This window comes from Ceratotherium simum, chromosome 5, assembly GCF_057802395.1.
Source record: "Ceratotherium simum simum isolate JZ-2026a chromosome 5, ASM5780239v1, whole genome shotgun sequence".
NCBI classification, from domain to species: domain Eukaryota; kingdom Metazoa; phylum Chordata; class Mammalia; order Perissodactyla; family Rhinocerotidae; genus Ceratotherium; species Ceratotherium simum.
This window is the reverse complement of record NC_141904.1, coordinates 51,264,822-51,282,337: the sequence shown is the minus strand read 5'-3', so window position 1 is coordinate 51,282,337 and position 17,516 is coordinate 51,264,822. Positions and strand designations below refer to the sequence as shown.

The following is a 17,516-nucleotide window of genomic DNA, read 5'->3' as shown; positions in this document are numbered from 1 at the left end:
ACTGATCTTCAGACTGTAGAGTGATTCACCCTCATGCAGTCTCTCAGAGCTGGGCCAAGATACTTGGCCACTAAAACCAAACCCTGTTGGAGAATGTGTCTGTGTGGGTAGCATGGGCCAAGGGTGCACTAGAATGATTCTACTTACTGTCCCGGGAAATGGCAGCATAGCCCCTGCCCTTGGCCTCACTTTGGATCACATTAGAATGGGTATGGCAGCAGGCCACCTTCCCAGACCCCAAAGCCCCTGGGGAGCCACCACAGGTTTTGTGGGTGCTGCTCACCCTGCACACATGCCCTGGGTCTCTTTTCTGCCTGTTTCCTGCTTCTCTTCCTCCCCTTGCTGCTGGCCAGGGCACCAAACCACTACTTCTGGGGCGAGGGTGATGCCAGCCAGCTGTCTCCTACTGCTTCTGGTGTTCTTCTGGTCAGCAGTCAGCCCCCAGGTGCCCCTGTTGACTGCCCTGATCCCTGTAGGGCCCTCGGCTTCTCTGCAGTTCAGCACCTATTTTGGGTGGGGGTGGGAAGGGGTGGTCACAATTAGATGAATGTGTGTCCCTAGCACAGTGGGCACCTAGGAGTGTGTGGTTTATCTGGGGGTCAAGGAACGGACAACAAATGTGGAAGGAGCTCCTAGTGGAGGAACCAGCATGTGCAAAGGAAAGAACACGACCTGGTAAAGAACCTGGATGACTGGTTTACAATGAAGTTGGAGGAGTCTTCAAGGCCTAGGTTCTGGAACTTTAGGTAAAAGTCTGCCAGTGGAGAGCCACTGAATGTTTAAAGCTGCAAAGTGATGTGGTCATATTGTGGTTAGAGAGATCTCCCTGCTGCCACTAAGATGATCTCTTTGGGTTGGAGAAAGAGGCTGGCACTAGTTCTCTGGAGTAGTGTTCAGAGGGGAATGAGGGCAAAGTGGCTAGCACTCCTTCAAAGTGACAGATGCCAGGGCAGTTCGGCAGGTCCTAAGCTGAATATGGACCAGGCCTTGTGAGGTCACCTTGGGGGAGCGCTGGTACTCAGCACTGCAAGGCCCCATTAGCTGACTTCCCCAAGATGGCTTACCTGCCCTCTCCTGTAGAGCAAGCAGATGGAGAAGGAGGAAAGGGCACTTCTGTGGACACCTGCTGTCAAGGACCAAGGCTGCCTGCGAAGGGACACCTGCCTGGGGGTAGCCAACAGCTTGGCCACGTGGCGGCAGCAGAGAACCAACTGTTGACTGCCATACCCCCCACTCCCAAAACGAGTGGATGGGGTGATCAAGGAGGGCCCCTGGAGTCTCCTCCCAACCCCCAGTAGTCTCTCTGAATGTCCCGAGGCGGGATGGGGATCACAAGACCCCTGTCTTAGCACCAGAAAGAGAATGTTTCATTTCAGTTTTGCCCCTCATGACTATCTTTAGACATGTTGACTGTGGAACACGGGAACCATGCCACAATATTCAATAGGTGTTTATTCATTTCCGGGCCAATTCTGGTTAGAGAAAGGAGTGCCTTTTACGTTGCCTCAGTCAAGTTATGCTCCCAACACTGGGTGTGGCTGCCCCTGTGCTGTTTCTTCTCTCAGTCACCAGGTGCTCATCGAGCTCTAGCCTGGAGGGGGGAGGGAAGTCCTGCATTAGGAATGCGGTGGTGGGGGGGGGCGGTGCAGGTATTCAGAGTGAACTGTGCTGGAATGGGTGTAGCACAGGGTCTGTGGGACCCAGGAAATGGACCTGGCACCACCAGATCAGGAAGGATTCCTGGAGGAGATGCCATCTAAGTTGCAAGACGAGGAAGAGAAAAGGGTGCTCCTGGAAGGAGGAACAAGGAGTATGGGCTGGGTGGGGAAGTAGAGGAGACACAGCTCCCAGGACCAGGCTGAATCCTGTTGGCCTGAGGGCTCCTCTCTCCCCCCCATCCTTTACCCTTCAAAGCCCTGGAACCCACAGTTCACAGGTCCCTTGGACGTCAGCCTAAGGGCCACTCTGTGAAACAACCCCAAGCCCACCTGGCTGAAGAGGCTGTCAGGCTGAGGATGTCCCCCAGAGCCCCCCTCCAGTGTTAGGGGGGACCAGTTACCAAGGGGCAGCCACTGAGGTCCAGGTGAGAGCAGACCTAGGTTGCCTCCTCTGCCCCCTCCTCACACACATCACAGTCTGGAGAGAGCTCTGAGCAATCACCTAGTCAGAACTTACATCCTCATTTCAGAGACTGAGAGGCTGAAGCCCAACTAGGCTAACAGAGCAGGTTAGAGGTGCCCTGAGAGCCAAAGCCCATGCTTCCTCCATATTAGGGGGGCGCTGGAGCAGAGCCAGAAAGGAAGGCCAGCATTGTGTGTTTTGTTATCCCCATGCTACAGCTTCCATATACTGAGGCAGTGGTGGAGGGACCAGAGACAGGGTTGGGCCTCCACATAAGGTGCCTCTCCTCTGATTCTAATGTCCAGGCCCCATTTATAACCCTACAGCCCTGGGTGGGCAGAGTGCAAAGCAGCTTCTTCTGACACCATCCAGTCGCTGACAGCCCAGGGCAGGCACAAGGAAGGATGCCTCCTGCCCAAAGAGGGGTATGCCACTCCTGGGGTCCCTCTACATCTCCCCTCTGGTCCTCCACACATTCCTGGTCTCTGTTCTCCAGACAGTGGGTCTCCCAGGCTCTGCCCGGAACCAGCGTCTGAGGGCGTTGCTGTAAACTGGCGCCAAGGGAAGAAATGAGCCAGGTGGTCTCCCCCCGCCACCGCCTCACCTCGGCCCAGCCGGTCGTCGGGGACTGGATGGGACGGCTCAGGCCTGCTTATCTCTCTCCAGGCCACTGCACGCACACACCCCCACTACTGAGAAAAAGGCGCCCTAGAGAAGCTGTATGACCCAGGCTTCCGAGGTGGACGGAGAGGCTGGTCTAGGCCAGGCCTTCAACAGGCCCCGCCCACAGAACCGCCCCCACACCCCGGGCCCCTCCCGCCCCGCGCGGCGCCCTCGGTCAGAGGCAGACTGCTCCAAGCGCCCGCTCGGAGAGGCAGCTGGGGCGGCAGGTGAGGCGCCCTCTCTGTTCCCTGCCGGTGTGTGTGTCCGCCCGCGCCAGGTGCTCAGACTCGAGGGCAGGAGAGGACGGTGGGCATCGCAGGAGCCCCGGGCGGGGGTCGGCTGCCGAGAGCTCTCAGGACCGGCGCTGGACACTGGTCCCAGCCCAGAGCTCGAGTCCGCTCCCAGCCAGGCCAGAGCCTAGAGGAATCCCGGCGGGGCACCAGCTGGGCCTCGATGGAGCTCCTCCCGCCGCCATCTCAGCCCTCCCTGTTGCTGCTGCTGCTTCTGCTGCAGACCAGGCCGTTGGCGGGTGGGTCCTGGCAGTGCCCACGGACCCCCTACGCCGCCTCCCGCGACTTTGACGTGAAGTACGTGGTACCCAGCTTCTCGACCGGCGGTCCGGTACAGGCTTTGACGACCTACGAGAGCGGTGGGGACGAGAGTGCCGTGTTCGTGGCCACACGCAATCGCCTGCACGTGCTTGGGCCTGGCCTGCAGCCAGTCGAGAGCCTGGTCACGGGCCCTGCTGGGGACCCTGGCTGCCAGACGTGTGCGGCCTGTGGTCCAGGCCTCCACAGCCCGCCGGGAGACACAGATGCGCAGGTGCTGGTGCTGGAGCCTGCGCTGCCCGCACTGGTCAGCTGTGGCTCCAGCCTGCATGGCCGCTGCTTCCTGCATGAGCTAGAGCCCCGCGGGACAGTCCTGCACCTGGCGCCACCAGCCTGCCTCTTCTCCCCACGCCACAACCGGCCCGAGGACTGCCCCGACTGTGTGGCCAGCCCTCTGGGCACCCTTGTGACCGTGGTTGAGCAGGGCCATGCCTCCTACTTCTATGTGGCATCCTCATTGGACGCGGCGGTGGCCGCCAGCTTCAGCCCACGCTCGGTGTCCATCCGGCGCCTCAAGGCCGATGCCTCAGGATTCGCACCAGGCTTTGCAGCGCTGTCAGTGCTGCCTGCGCACCTCACTTCCTACCGTATCGAATACGTGTACAGTTTCCACGCGGGAGCCTTCGTCTATTTCCTGACTGTGCAGCCGGCCAACGTGGAAGCTGCTCCTGGTGCCTTACACACGCGCCTGGCGCGGCTCAGCGCTACTGAGACCGAGCTGGGTGACTACCGGGAGCTGGTCCTGGACTGCCGTTTTGCGCCTAAACGCCGGCGCCGCGGGGCCCCTGAGGGCGGACAGCCCTACCCAGTGCTGCGCACAGCCCACACCTCTCCAGTGGGCGGCCAGCTGGCCACTGAGCTGAGCATCGCTGAGGGCCAGGAAGTGTTATTCGGGGTCTTCGCTGCTAGGAGAGACAGCGGCCCCGGTGTGAGTCCCAACTCTGTCGTCTGTGCCTTCCCCATCGACCTGCTGGACACTCTCATCGAGCAAGGTGTGGAGCGCTGTTGTGAGCCTTCGGTCCACCCCGGCATCCGGCGAGGCCTCGACTTCTTCCAATCGCCCAGTTTTTGCCCCAACCCGGTGAGCAGAAAGAAGGGGCCCTCACCTGTGAGCAGTGTGCACAGGGCTGAATCCAGGCTGCTTCCCTTCTACCCCAGGAGGGCAGGTGGGGAGGTTTTCTTTTCCACCCAATTCCTTAGTGCTGGGGGTGGTGTGAGGCAATCAGCCAAACAAAGGCCACACTGGAGGCTCATCTCCTGGCCAGGCTAGCCCCTGTTGCTGTCGCATTTTGCTCTTTCACCCTCTTACCTAGCATGGCCTCTGATTTTTTAGGTAGTTTCCTTGATTATGTGAGAACTGGATTACATCATAGCTGTCTCTCTGCCACACTGCCACACTCTGGACAGAATGATGGGTGTCCCTTCTTACCTCCCCACCACACATACCCTCAAGGACACACACAGAAAAACAGCCCCCCTCCACACACATGGGCAGATGCTCACAGATCACATAGATTCACAGCTGTTCACCAACAGTTTCACTTTCCCTGTGGGAGCATTTGTTTTGCTCTGCTTTCCAAAGAGGGTGGGGCAGGAGTTGTCAGAGAATGTTCCCCCATCCCTGTTTCAGGGAGTGTCCTGGGCCTTGGAAGTGTGGGAGGCTTGTTGGGAAGACTGCATGGCTTGGGCTTCACTGACCCACTCATCCCCGGTAGTTCTCCGTGGTGATTAGAGGAGGACCTAGGACATGGTAGGAAGGCAACTTGGCTCTAGGAGATTCCGGGAGGCCCATCCCAGTCTTGTGCAAGCAACTATAAACATCTAGGGATGAGTAAAGGCCTAGGAGGGGCTGGTTGGAATTGGCTCACCACACAGGAGTCCCAGACTTCCTTCTGTAGTTGGGGCCCTGCCCCAGTCCCCTTCTCATCCCAGGCAGGAGGTCTTCCAGCCCATGCTGAATTAGGGGCTCCTTCCAGCAGACCCTACCCAGGTTCTCTCCAGCCATGGTGGCAGGGAGCTGGAGCGGAGACAAACAGGACATTCTTTAAAAGGCTTCCATAAGGACAAAACCAAAACCTATTCCTTGAAGCCATTGAAACAGTCCCACCCTAGATTATAAGATATTTAACCGAGAAAGTGGAGTGAACGTCCTTGAGCAAGTGGCCATTCAGAGAGCTAACCCACAGTCACTGCTGTCAGATCTCTGGCTGCCCTGTGGCCCTGGGCCTGCTGTGACATTCTCCACTGACTCCTTTCCAGTTCCTATTGATGCCCCAGAGGTGGGGGGAGAACTTATACACAATGAAGGGTAAGGAATCTTCAGCCTCCCTCCCTCAGCTGAGTCCATCTGGGTTGAGGAGGCCCTAGGGTGGGGATCCCCTATCTGGGCCTGGGCAGCCCTGCCTGCCCTCCTCTCCTTGCCTCTGGGGAGTCGGAACCTCTCCCCAACTTGGCTAGTGGTCAGTGGGTGAGAAGACATCCAGCATGACTGGGCAGTGCCAGGCTCTAGGACAACTAATCTCAAGCCCTGCCCACAGGCTGGCCAGGCCCTTGGGAGGTGTATGAACCAGTCTGTACAGTGTTTGTCCAGTGACTGGGCATGCAGCCTCCGGGGCAACACCTGCTGAATGCTCACTGTGCCTGGCCTCAGGAAACCTGAGGGGCTCAGAACTGGTACCTGCCCTCCATGAGTTCAGGTAGGGTTCGAGTCTGGAGAAGTCACCGTCCTCTATGGGGCATTGGACACTTAAGTGTTTTCAGAAGCCAGGGGTCCCTAGACAAGCCTGGGGACTCACAGCTAAGGCCCTGGAGCCCAGGGACAAAGTGGACGTGACTAGGTTAGGGCCTCTTTTCCACCCCACAGCCCCACCTGTCCCTGAGTCATGCTGAAAACACCTGGCTGGCTTCCAGCTAGAGCCAGGCCCTTTACCCTCCTCCAGGGAGAACAGAGTCCCAGTCCCCACCCACCCAGGCTACAGACCCAGAGTGTGTGGAGTTTTTGGGCCCAGCTCTGCACCTGCTCTTGCCCCCAGGGCTCCTACTTAGTGCTGAGGTTTCAGAACTGGGTTAAGCATTCCTGGTCTGATGGGGACCTCCCATTAGCCTCAGGGCTGGCAAGGGAGGGTCCCTAGCAAACAGGGCTACTGAGCCCTGCCTGCGCTTTGCACCCAGCTTCAATAACTTGCATTCATACCCTGGCTTCCTGGTTTCCCAGAAGCTTCCACAGCCCTGCCTTGGGGCACTGAGTGCAGCCCCAAAACACCCTCTTGCTAAGAGCAAGGGAGAGGTTAGTGTCTTCCAGTCCCTTGGGCCTAGCTTGGCAACCAGGCCTTTAGGCCTTGGTTTATCCCTTTTGTACCCTGAAGGAGGGTGCAGCTGGAGGTACAGGAAGACCTTTGGAGATTCAGGGAGAAGGACCATGTTACCAACCCCTTGCTGGCCAATTAACCTCAGAGTTCAGCCCCCTTTTGCAGGTGGGGAAACTGAAGCCCAAAGAGGACACAGGGTTGGGGAGGGAGTGCTCTCCAGCCAGGCCAGGTGAGGGGTGGGAGTTTAGGCTGCTGTGGTCACTGACAGAGGCCCCAATGGGTCAGTGCATGGGGATGAGACCTGACTCCTTCCCTGACCCTCCCCAGCCTGGCCTAGTGGCCCCCAGCCCCAATGCCAGCTGCCGCCACTTCCCTTTGCTGGTCAGCAGCCGCCTCCCACGTGTGGACCTATTCAACGGGCTGTTAGGACCAGTGCAGGTCACCGCACTGCACGTGACACGCCTCGACAATGTCACAGTGGCCCACATGGGCACAGCTGATGGGCGCATCCTGCAGGTAGGTCTCTCATCTCCACAGCCAATTATCCCCAGGACCCCATTCCCATTTTGCTCATAGCTGACCTGTCCCAGGTGGAGCTGGCCAGGTCTTTCAACTACTTGCTGTATGTGTCTAACTTCTCACTGGGCAGCAATGGGCAGCCCATACAACGGGATGTCAGTCGCCTTGGGGACCACCTGCTCTTTGCCTCTGGGGACCAGGTAAGGTGGGCAGGGTCAGGGCCTGGGGCCAGGGCTGTGGGAGCACAGCCTCCCTACCCAATTCAGGGAGGCACTGACACAGGTCTTACCACCCTGATCTACAGTGGGACCAGGGGGTCTATGGGGCTTAATCCCTCCCTCCATTCACCCTTGAGCCACCTGTCTGCCACTCCAAGGTCTTCCAGGTACCTATCCGAGGCCCTGGTTGCCGCCACTTCCTTACCTGTTGGCGTTGCCTGCGGGCACAGCGTTTCATGGGCTGTGGATGGTGTGGGGGAATGTGTGGCCGGCAGAAGGAGTGTCCTGGCTCCTGGCAACAGGACCATTGCCCACCCGAGCTTACTAAGGTATGGCTTGCCTGGCAGGGCACAGGTAAGTGTGGGACACTGGGATGGGGGTCAACAGGTCTTGACCATGATCTTCCTCAGGCCTGGGATGTCCTCAATATCTCCAAGGAGGAGATTCTTGGCAGAGGGGATGGCATATGCAAAGATTTGGAGGCAGAAAGGTGCTTGAGTGAGGACTAACAAGTGATCTAGAATGACTGGAGTGTGGGGCGGGCAATGGGGGCAGCAGAAAACCCTGGAGAAGCAGTCAGGGCTGAGAGCCCTGGCCCACAGAGGAACTCAGGCTATCTGCTCCCCTCTCAGTTCTATCCAAACAGTGGACCCCTAAGGGGCAGCACAAGGCTGACCCTGTGTGGCTCCAGCTTCTACCTGCACCCTGCCGGTCTGGTGCCTGAGGGCACTCATCAGATCACCGTGGGCCAAAGTCCCTGCCGACTGCTGCCCAAGGACAGCTCAAACCTCAGGTACCACCTGGTCCTTGCCCTTCCTATCCCTGATAGAAGCAACCAAGCAGCCCCTTCCCTAGGAGACCCTGTCCTCTGCTTATTGGGGGCAGGGAGGTATAGTAGCAGTGGCTCTGGCTGCTTTGTGTCTGGGGAGATATCTCTGTTCCTTCTTAAGCCTGCATATGGCCTACCTGTCTGTTAAGTCATGGACTGGGCAGGGTTAGTCCCTGCCCTGCCAGAGCCTTTCTACCCTGGAGGAAGGCATGGGCAGAGAGATGCCACCCTTAGGCTCAGAGGAGACCTGTGTTTTGTGGCTGGCATGCAACTAGGCCTGTGTGACCCCCCAGCTGACCTTGGGTTCCCCTGTTGCCTCAGCCCAGTGTCCCGGAATGACTTTGTAGAGGAGCTTGAGTGTGAGCTGGAGCCCTTGGGCACACAGGCAGCCGGGCCTGCCAACATCAGCCTCACTGTGACCAACATGCCACGGGGCAAGCACTTCTGGGTGGACGGCACATCCACGCTGCAAGGCTTCTCTTTCCTGGTGAGGCCACCTTGCCTTGTCTATGCCCTTGGCCAGCTGGGCAGTATGGGCAAGGAAGGGCTTGAAGTGGAGGGCCTCCTACTCCAGGTAAGCCACTTCCATACCCTCTTAGGAGCCGGTGCTGACAGCAGTACAGCCCCTCTTTGGCCCACGGGCAGGGGGCACCTGCCTCACCCTTAAAGGCCGGGACCTGTCTGTAGGCACGAGCTGGGTTGTGCTGGTCAATGGGACTGAGTGCCCGCTGAAACAGTAAGTGCCAGCAGGCAAGGAAATGGGAAGCCACAGAGCTCTCACCAGATGGGACTTAGATCGCTGTCAGGGCAGAGGGAGGAGGGCTCACACAAATGGTCAGTGTAGGGAGCAGGTCCAGGAAGAAGGGTACATTGCCCCCTCCAGCTCAGAGGTGGTTTAGGGATGGAAAGAGAGCCCATCACAGAGTCCAGTGGCTCCAGCCAAGGCTGTGGGGAACATGTACCCTCGCTTCCTTCTTGGAGGCCTTATTGGGACCACCCTATTTGTAGACAGACCCACGGAGTATGGGAAGGTGGGAGAGATGACCAACAGAAGAACTGGGAGGGATTGGCAGACTGTTGGAGGAGATGGGCCTGGCCATCACATGGAGGGTGCCCCTGAGCCCCATTCTCCTGTTCTTTTTTTTTTAAAGATTTTATTTATTTTATTTTTTCCCCCCAAAGCCCCAGTAGATAGTTGTATGTCATAGCTGCACATCCTTCTAGTTGCTGTATGTGGGACTCGGCCTCAGGATGGACGGAGAAGTGGTGCCTCGATGCGCACCCGGGATCCGAACCCGGGCCACCAGCATCGCAGCGCACGCACTTAACCACCAAGCCACAGGGCCGGCCCCCATTCTCCTGTTCTGCAGGGTCAGCAAGGGGCAGCTTTTATGTACCACGCCCCCCGGGGCTGCTACGGCCAGCGTTCCCATTCAACTGCAGGTGGGAGGTGCCAAGGTGCCTGGCTCCTGGACCTTCCACTACCAGGAAGACCCCATAATTCTGGGCATCAGCCCCAACTGTGGCTACACGTAAGTGCCACTTCCTTGCCCGCTCTAGTCTCCTAGGAATGAGGGAGCCAGCCTTGGAAAGCACCCCAAGCCCACTACCCTGCTCTCCTCCACAGTGGCTCCCATGTCACCATCCGTGGCCAGCATCTGACTTCACTGTGGCACCTAGTGCTATCGTTCCATGATGGGCTTAGGGCGGTGGAAAACAGGGTGAGTGGGCACTGGCAGCTGCCCAGTGGGCACTGGCCAGGAGGGAGGAAGGCCAGACCAGTCCCCTGAGTTCCAGCCCCATCCCATGCTGGGCTGAGGAGACTGAGGTGGCCATAGGTGGGATGCCTGGCTAACCACTCTCACATGGACCCCAGCAGTGTGAGGAGCAGCTCCCGGAGCAGCGTTGGTGCCGCCTGCCTGAATACGTGGTCCGAGGCCCTCAGGGGTGGGTGATGGGGAACCTGAGTGCCTGGGGGGATGGAGCTGCTGGCTTCACATTGTCTGGCTTTCGCTTCCTGCCCCCACCCCATCCACCCAGCACCAACCTGGCCCCATTGAAGCCTGAGGAGCAAGCGATTAAGTTCGAAGTAAGTATGGGGGATGGAGGGTAGGGAAAGTGGAGGGTTAGGGGTGAAGCCTGCCCAAAGTAGGTGGGGGCACTGGCCAGTCTCCGCGACTGTTTCTGCAGTATATTGGGCTGGGCTCTGTGGCTGATTGTGTGGATGTGAATGTGACCGTGGGTGGTGAGAGCTGCCAGCACGAGTTCCGGGGGGATGTGGTCGTCTGCCCCCTGCCCACCTCCCTACAACTTGGCAAGGACGGCGCCTCACTGCAGGTAGGCAGCTCAGCTGGCCCTCCACAAAAGACATGGGTTGGGGCCTGCAGGCTGGGCCTGAGCTGCCACCTGCCCCCAGGTCTGCGTGGATGGTGAATGTCACATCCTGGGCAGGGTGGTGCGGCCAGGCCCGGAGAGGGTCCCACAGAGGACGCTCCTGGGTGTCCTGCTGGCCCTGTTCCTGCTTGTGGCTGTACTGGCCACTGCATTGATCTTCAACTACCAGCGGAAGAAGCAGCTAGGTGAGCTCTGCACTCCCATCCTGACCCACCTCAACCCGCAAACAATGGCATCTCTAAGTTCATATATCCTCTCTCTGCCTGGGCCTTGAGGGTCTGCCCACACCTCCGGGGTAGGGGTTGGCCTCTAGGAGCTTGGAGAGGCTGGCCACCAGGGGCCATCTTTCCACAGTCCTTTCTCCGAACCTGGATGACCTGGCATCCCCGAACTGGACCACTGGAGCCATGCCTATGCTCCACTCAGGCTCTGACTACAGAGAAGGCCTTGGTGAGATGGTGGAGGAGCTAGAAGCTGGGGCCATACCCTCTACTCCACAAGCCCCTCACTCCCTCTCCTTCACAGTGTCCCGTGCCATTGATGGTCTGGATTCCACCACTCGGGTCCACAGAGGGTCCTTCTCAGACAGCGGGGATGAGTCCTGTGTCCCACTGCTGCGGACAGAGTCCATCCAGCTTGGGGACCTGGACTCTTCGCTCCTGGCCGAGGTCAAGGATGTGCTGATTCCCCATGAGCATGTGGTTACCCACAGTGACCAAGTCATTGGCAAAGGTGTGGGGGCCAGGCCAGGTGGGGCTGAGGCAGAGATGGAGTCCTGAGATGATATGGCCTGAAGGGACAGTTGGGCAGGACTCTGCTCTGGCTTTCTCACCAACCTGTGTGACCTTGGGCATACCACACAACCTCTCTGAGCCTCCATTTGCTCATCTGTGAAATAGGAATTCTGTCTTCAATGGGTTCTGATGCAGATTAAGTGGGTGTGGGAGGGCTGCAGGCTCTGCCATCATGCAGCTGCTGCTTGTTTTTAATGTCAGGTTGGCCAGTTGGTGCTCTGAAGTCTGGTTGCCAATGAGAGGGTATGGTGCGAACCCTGGGCACTAGGCCCTTCTCACCGTCTCCCCCTCACCAGGCCATTTTGGAGTCGTCTACCATGGAGAATACACAAACAAGGCCCAGAATCAAATCCACTGTGCCATCAAGTCGCTGAGTCGTAAGTAGGGCAGAGGCTGGGAGGGTCCTTGTCCCTGCCGTGCTACCGCCTTGTTGAGTGACCCTGAGTGGGAGACCTTTCTTTTCCATTTCCCCATCTGACCCTTGTAAGGGGGTGCCCTGCCCTGGGCCTGATTCAAGCCACTCTGCAGGCATCACAGAGGTACAGGAGGTGGAGGCCTTCCTGCGCGAGGGGCTGCTCATGCGTGGTCTGCACCACCCAAATGTGCTGGCTCTCATCGGTATCGTGCTGCCACCTGAAGGGCTGCCCCGTGTGCTGCTACCCTATATGCGCCACGGAGACTTGCTCCGATTCATCCGCTCACCCCAGCGGGTCAGTGCTCAGCTCACCCTGGGTTGGGGCTTGGGCAGCAGCTGGGGATGGAGCTGCTCTGTCCTTGCTTACCGACCCACTGTGTGCCCCCAGACCCCCACAGTGAAGGACCTTATCAGCTTTGGCCTTCAGGTAGCCCGTGGCATGGAGTACCTGGCAGAGCAGAAGTTTGTGCATAGGGACCTGGCTGCTCGGAACTGCATGTGAGGGCCCAGAGCTGTTGGGGTGAAGCAAGGGGCTAGGGCACCAAGGTATGCAGCTGCCTAAAGGGGGAGGGCCCACGCTCCAGCCTTTGCTGTGCAGCCTTGGGCATGTCCTTCGCTCTCTTGGCATCAGTTTTCCTGTCTGCCCAGTGCAGGCTTGGATTGGACACTATGGCTCTGCAATCCTGTGAGGGCCAGGAACAGGTAGGTTCAGCGCCTCGTGGGGGCCAGTCCTGAGTATGGTTCTCTCCTCCCAGGCTGGATGAGTCATTCACAGTCAAGGTGGCTGACTTTGGTCTGGCTCGCTACGTCCTGGACAAGGAGTACTACAGTGTTCGACAGCACCGCCGTGCTCGCCTACCTGTCAAATGGATGGCACTGGAGAGCCTTCAGACCTACAAATTCACTACCAAGTCTGATGTGGTGAGGCCTCACCAGCCCCAGAGTCCACATGGCCTAAGTGTCCTAGGAGAATACTTGGCTTTGTCCATTCAGCTCTAGATGATGATCTGAGCCCAGGGAATCCCCAAGCTGGGCAGCCCCCACAGCCCATTGCCCATCTCTTGGGCAGGTGTCAGATGGAATCTGACATCTGCCAGGACAAGAGGAAGATGTGAGTTTATTGGCTCCTCACAGACAATCCGGGCCCTGCCCAGACCCACTCTTGGCAGGCTTAGCTGGTGGGAGGAGACAGAGAGAAGATGCTTGTGAGGTATTGAGGAATGGGCTCTGATTGGGGGGTGGAGCCTCCCATTTCCAGCTAGAGAGCTCCGGAAGGTAGAGGACCTGGGGGTCCCATCTGCCCCAAATTTTGAGGTAGAATTGAGTCCCCCTTCCCTTCCCCTCCCACAGTGGTCATTTGGTGTGCTGCTGTGGGAGCTGCTGACACGGGGTGCCCCACCATACCCCCACATCGACCCTTTTGACCTCACTCACTTCCTGGCCCAGGGTCGGCGCCTGCCTCAGCCTGAGTATTGCCCCAATTCTCTGTGAGTATATGGAGGGGGTAATGGGGAGGGAGCTGGGCTCCAGAGACAAAGAGGGGGCAGGAGACAGTTCTTGCCTGGCTCTCTGACTGATCCTCTGGCTGACCTGGAAAGAGACACTCTCTGGGCCTCAGTTTCCTCATCTGTGGACTGGTTCCACCCCCATTCAGGGCTGGGTGGTGGGAGGATATCACAGTTGCCATGGTAACAGCATTCCCAACTCAGAGTCTGGGTTGAGGCCAGTGATTTGATTTCCCAGCACTCCTCTCCCGCAACCCCCGCTAAGGGAGTCTGTTCTCTATCTTTTCTACTCACTTAATCTCAGGGAAGGGTTTCATTAGCTCCCACACTAGCCTCCTCCACATCTCCCGATGAGATTTTTTTTCACTGGATATAGTTTCAGATTCCCCATTCCCAGAGGCATGGCGGCAGCCATGTTGTCATCAGTGCCTGTCAGGTGGGTTTGGTTTCGAGGTTCAGCTTCATGAGCAGCACACATGCCTCCGCTGTGCCCAGGTCTTTGTGGTTAGGACAGGAAGAACCAGGTCACAGGTAAAGGTAGTTGATGATTCTGTCTCAGGCTGGGCTCAGAAGGGTATGAGTAACCCTTCCTCACAGCCCTGCCTGCCCTGAGTTTGATCTTTATTATTCACTTCACCAATGCATCTGCTTTGAAGTAAGGGAAATTCACTGCCTATCTGCCTCCACATCAGACTCTCTGAGACAGACTCTGATATGGAGATTTATGTGCAGGGGGTTTACTGGTAGGTTGGGGGCAAGAAAAGCAGGACTGGGCAGGGGGAGAAGTTGGGCTGCCATGCAGATGCAACAGAGGCCGCAGCCCATCCCACAGGGACTGCTTGATCTGGGATAGCCCTTCAGAGTTTCCTGAAATTGAGATCAAGGTGCCAGGTCTTTGAACCAGACATTAATCAGCTACTAGTCACAACTGTCCCTGAGGAGGGAGTATGAGCTTGGAGGAGGCAGTTCTTTTCTGCCTAGGGCGATTCCTAGAGAGGGCCTCAGCCAAGAGCTGTCAGCAGCCACTGGGAGAATGAAGGGGGGGATCCAGGTGGCACACCACAGCATCCGCTATTCTAAGACAAGTCCCTTCTCCTCTCTGGGCCTCAGTTTCCTCATCTGTAAAGTTAAGATGATAACAGTACTGCCCTCAGAGAGTCTGAGAATCATATGAGATTATTATGTGCAGGGTACTTAGAGTATCATTTAAGGCAGGGATGACATTCCCAAGATAAAGGGGCATGTATTAGGACCCACCAGGCAAACCCAGAGAAACTCTGCTTGGGAACCATGGTGCCGCTGGTGCTGCCCCACGTGTCCTTGTCTCAGGCCTTTTAATCCCCATTTCACTGGACCTGGGTTTCCTTCCTGAAGACATGTGATGATAGCTTGTGAGCTGCGCCCTAAGCTAAGCACTTTATAGGTATCCTCTCACCTTATGCCCCAATACCTCTGTGATCAGAGGAGGATCCAGAGGCACAGAGAGGTTAAGGAACTTGCCGAAGATCACACTGCCCAGGTCACAGGGCATAGGAGCCCAAGCTCTTAACCCCTGAGGTAATTCAACCTCTGCCAGGGTGGAAAGGCAATCACAATGATAAGAGCTGCCCCTGATTGGGCAATGCTAGACACTAGGCCCTGTCACCTGTCCTCACCCCTATGTGTCCTGCCAGGGGGTTAACAGCAGGTGGGCAGCCCAGAATCTCTGGGTGGGGGTACATCCTGCCCCTGACATTTTTCTCCTCTTGCAGGTACGCAGTGATGCAGCACTGCTGGGCAGCGGACCCTGAGGCACGACCCACCTTCGGGATGCTAGCAGGGGAAGTGGAACGCGTGGTGGCTGCACTGCGTGGGGACCACTATGTACAGCTTCCCGTGGCCTATGTGAACCTGGGCCCTGGTGCCTTGAATGAGGCGAACATGCCCCTGGAGCAGTCACCATCCCCACCTGTGCACAGGAGCATGGGGCAGCCCCGGCCCCTCTCAGAGCCGCCAAGACCCAAGTGACCTCAGCCCTAGGCAGGCCCTGGGGGCCGGACCTGCATAGCAGCCTGGAAGTTAACCCCGAGCTGCTTCTGGGCCATGTCAGGCCAGGAGGCAGCTCAAGCTGGCCTCTGCCCTGTCCCTGCCCCTTAACCTTCAGGGGCGATAAGAGGGGAGCAGGGCACACTGGCCTCTCACTCCACAGAGGGAGCCAGTGAGGGCAGTCCTTGATGCAATGAGTATTTATGGAGCACCTGCTGTGTGCCTGGCTGCTGTGCACAGGGGACTCAACGGTGACCACACTGGCCCTTGAACCAGTAAATGAACAAATGAATATTCAAGTACAAATTGTGGTAAATGCTGTGAAACAAAAGGACAGGCTGCTTTGAGGGAATGGAGGACAGCTTTAGATAGAGAGGTGAGGAAAGCCACAGCAAGAGGTGATATTTTTGCTAGGACCTTGTCAGGTGGGAAGTGTGCCAGAAGCATTTGGGGGAACAGAGTTTCTGGCAGAGTAAGTAGCACGCACAAAGACCATGAGGCTGGAAAGGGGTTGGATCAGCAAGAAGGCTCCAGAGAACAGGAAGGGTAGGCAAGGTCCAGATCCAGGTCACGGGGCCCCAGGGGCTTTTAGATGGAACCAAGAGGGGTGGGTTGAGTACCCAGGAATGCAGCAGCCAGGATGGCTTCTCCCACTGCCCAGTTTGCCTGTCCCCTTCCCTGGGCCTGATTCCCTCTCCAGGGCTCCCTGCTCCACTTGCAACCTCCCCCCCAACCCCCCTCTACCCCCCAACCCCCGCCCCATACATACACTGCAGAGGCATGGAGGCTTACTGCCCTCCCCGCCCAACCCTGCCAGCATTGCCCTTGCAGCCTTGAGAGAGATGAGCCAGCAGTAAGGCCTCAGCTCCACACTTTCCAGGCACCAGCTTTGAGGTGCTGATTGCCCAGGCTATTTATACTCGTGAAGGCTACTGTACAATAGCCACTAGAGGGGCAGGCTCCGCTAGAGAAGAACAGCTTCCTCCTTGTACTACCCCTCCCTCATTCCCTCGATGCCAAGGGGGTAGCTGGGCCCTGCTGTTGTGGATGGCTGGGGTGCCAGGGTGGCTGGGCCCAGGACATACATCATGGTGGATCCTTTCTCTTGCTCAGGACCCCCATGGCCTCTATCCTGCCAATTGAGAGACCCTAGGTCACCCTAAGGGGAGTAGGCTCCCTCCCCTGTGGGTCCCCAGCATTTTGCCCTGTCACACATGGAACCCTGAGTTTGAGGCAAGAGCTCCCTGGTCAGCAGAGTGGAGGTCTCCTTGGGACTGGAGCTGCTCAGCTGTTCTCTACCCATACTGCTGCCCACTCTGTCACCTAAGGCCGGGGGGAGGCCCAGCCATGAGGACCCTAAGGACCCTGAAGACAAGTGGGTAAAGCTTAGAAGGGGACTCTTCTGCTTAAGTGCAGGGATCTAAAGATCAGGGGCCTATGAGCTGGAGAGGGGTAGAGATGGACTTTGCCTGTTTACCACTGCACCTCTAATGCCCATCAGTGCAGTCACAGACAACGTTGTAGCCTTGCATGCTTGGCTAGAGAACTCTTGTCTCTGTGTGTGGAGGAAAGAGTTGTGTTACCCCTGAGGCTGGGAGAGAGTTAAGTGCAATGTCCTGGAGTACCCCCACAGCTGTGGCCCCCGTACCCGTTGGAAAGGACTGTCCCTATCTGTCCCAGTTGCAGTCCTCATTCCCTAACCTCATCCTGGGGATCTAAGGGTCACCCAGAGCTCCAAGCCCTGGGTGGAGAGTGAGGAGAAGGCCCAGGGGCGTCTCTGAAGCTGGACTGAGGCTCCTTCCCCAATGAGCCTCTGTAGCTCATGGACCACTGGCTCATCTGTTCATAAGAGTGGGGCTCAGAGAGGAAGGGGGTCTCTGGATGGGAGGGAAGCTTAGTGAGGAGAGGGGTCCCAGAGAAGGGAGATGGAAGAGAGCTCAAGGGGTATCAGGTTTCCTGTGCACCCAGAATGTGAGGCTTTGGGCCTGTTTCTGTGCCAAGGGTCCCCAGGGCCAGGATTCCTCAAAAAGGGGCCCCAGTTAAGCAGATGCTTGGGCTCCTGGATCATGGCACAGCTGCACCCCCTCTGCCCAATGCTGCAGCTCCCAAGCTCTGAG

General features: G+C 57.8%; 1 protein-coding gene across 10 annotated transcripts; it reads left to right on the top strand.

Moving 5' to 3' along the window:
• The first annotated feature begins 2,983 nt into the window (after positions 1-2,983).
• MST1R (macrophage stimulating 1 receptor) lies at positions 2,984-15,698 on the top strand. 10 transcript variants are annotated; one of them, XM_087431042.1, is made up of 20 exons: positions 2,984-4,473; positions 7,028-7,216; positions 7,291-7,419; positions 7,596-7,766; positions 8,070-8,230; positions 8,588-8,753; positions 8,866-9,002; positions 9,637-9,798; positions 9,894-9,987; positions 10,146-10,355; positions 10,457-10,603; positions 10,683-10,845; positions 11,015-11,110; positions 11,186-11,392; positions 11,751-11,831; positions 11,983-12,164; positions 12,258-12,367; positions 12,625-12,790; positions 13,220-13,356; positions 15,126-15,698. In XM_087431042.1, exons 1-20 carry the CDS (start codon positions 3,238-3,240, stop codon positions 15,379-15,381), a joined length of 4,200 nt encoding a protein of 1,399 aa, XP_087287168.1. In that variant the 5' UTR covers positions 2,984-3,237; the 3' UTR covers positions 15,382-15,698. The 10 variants fall into 10 exon arrangements, with proteins under 10 accessions (XP_087287168.1, XP_087287167.1, XP_087287171.1 ...); XM_087431041.1 differs by having other exon boundaries at positions 10,143-10,355; XM_087431045.1 differs by lacking the exon at positions 10,457-10,603.
• Positions 15,699-17,516: the final 1,818 nt, after the last annotated feature.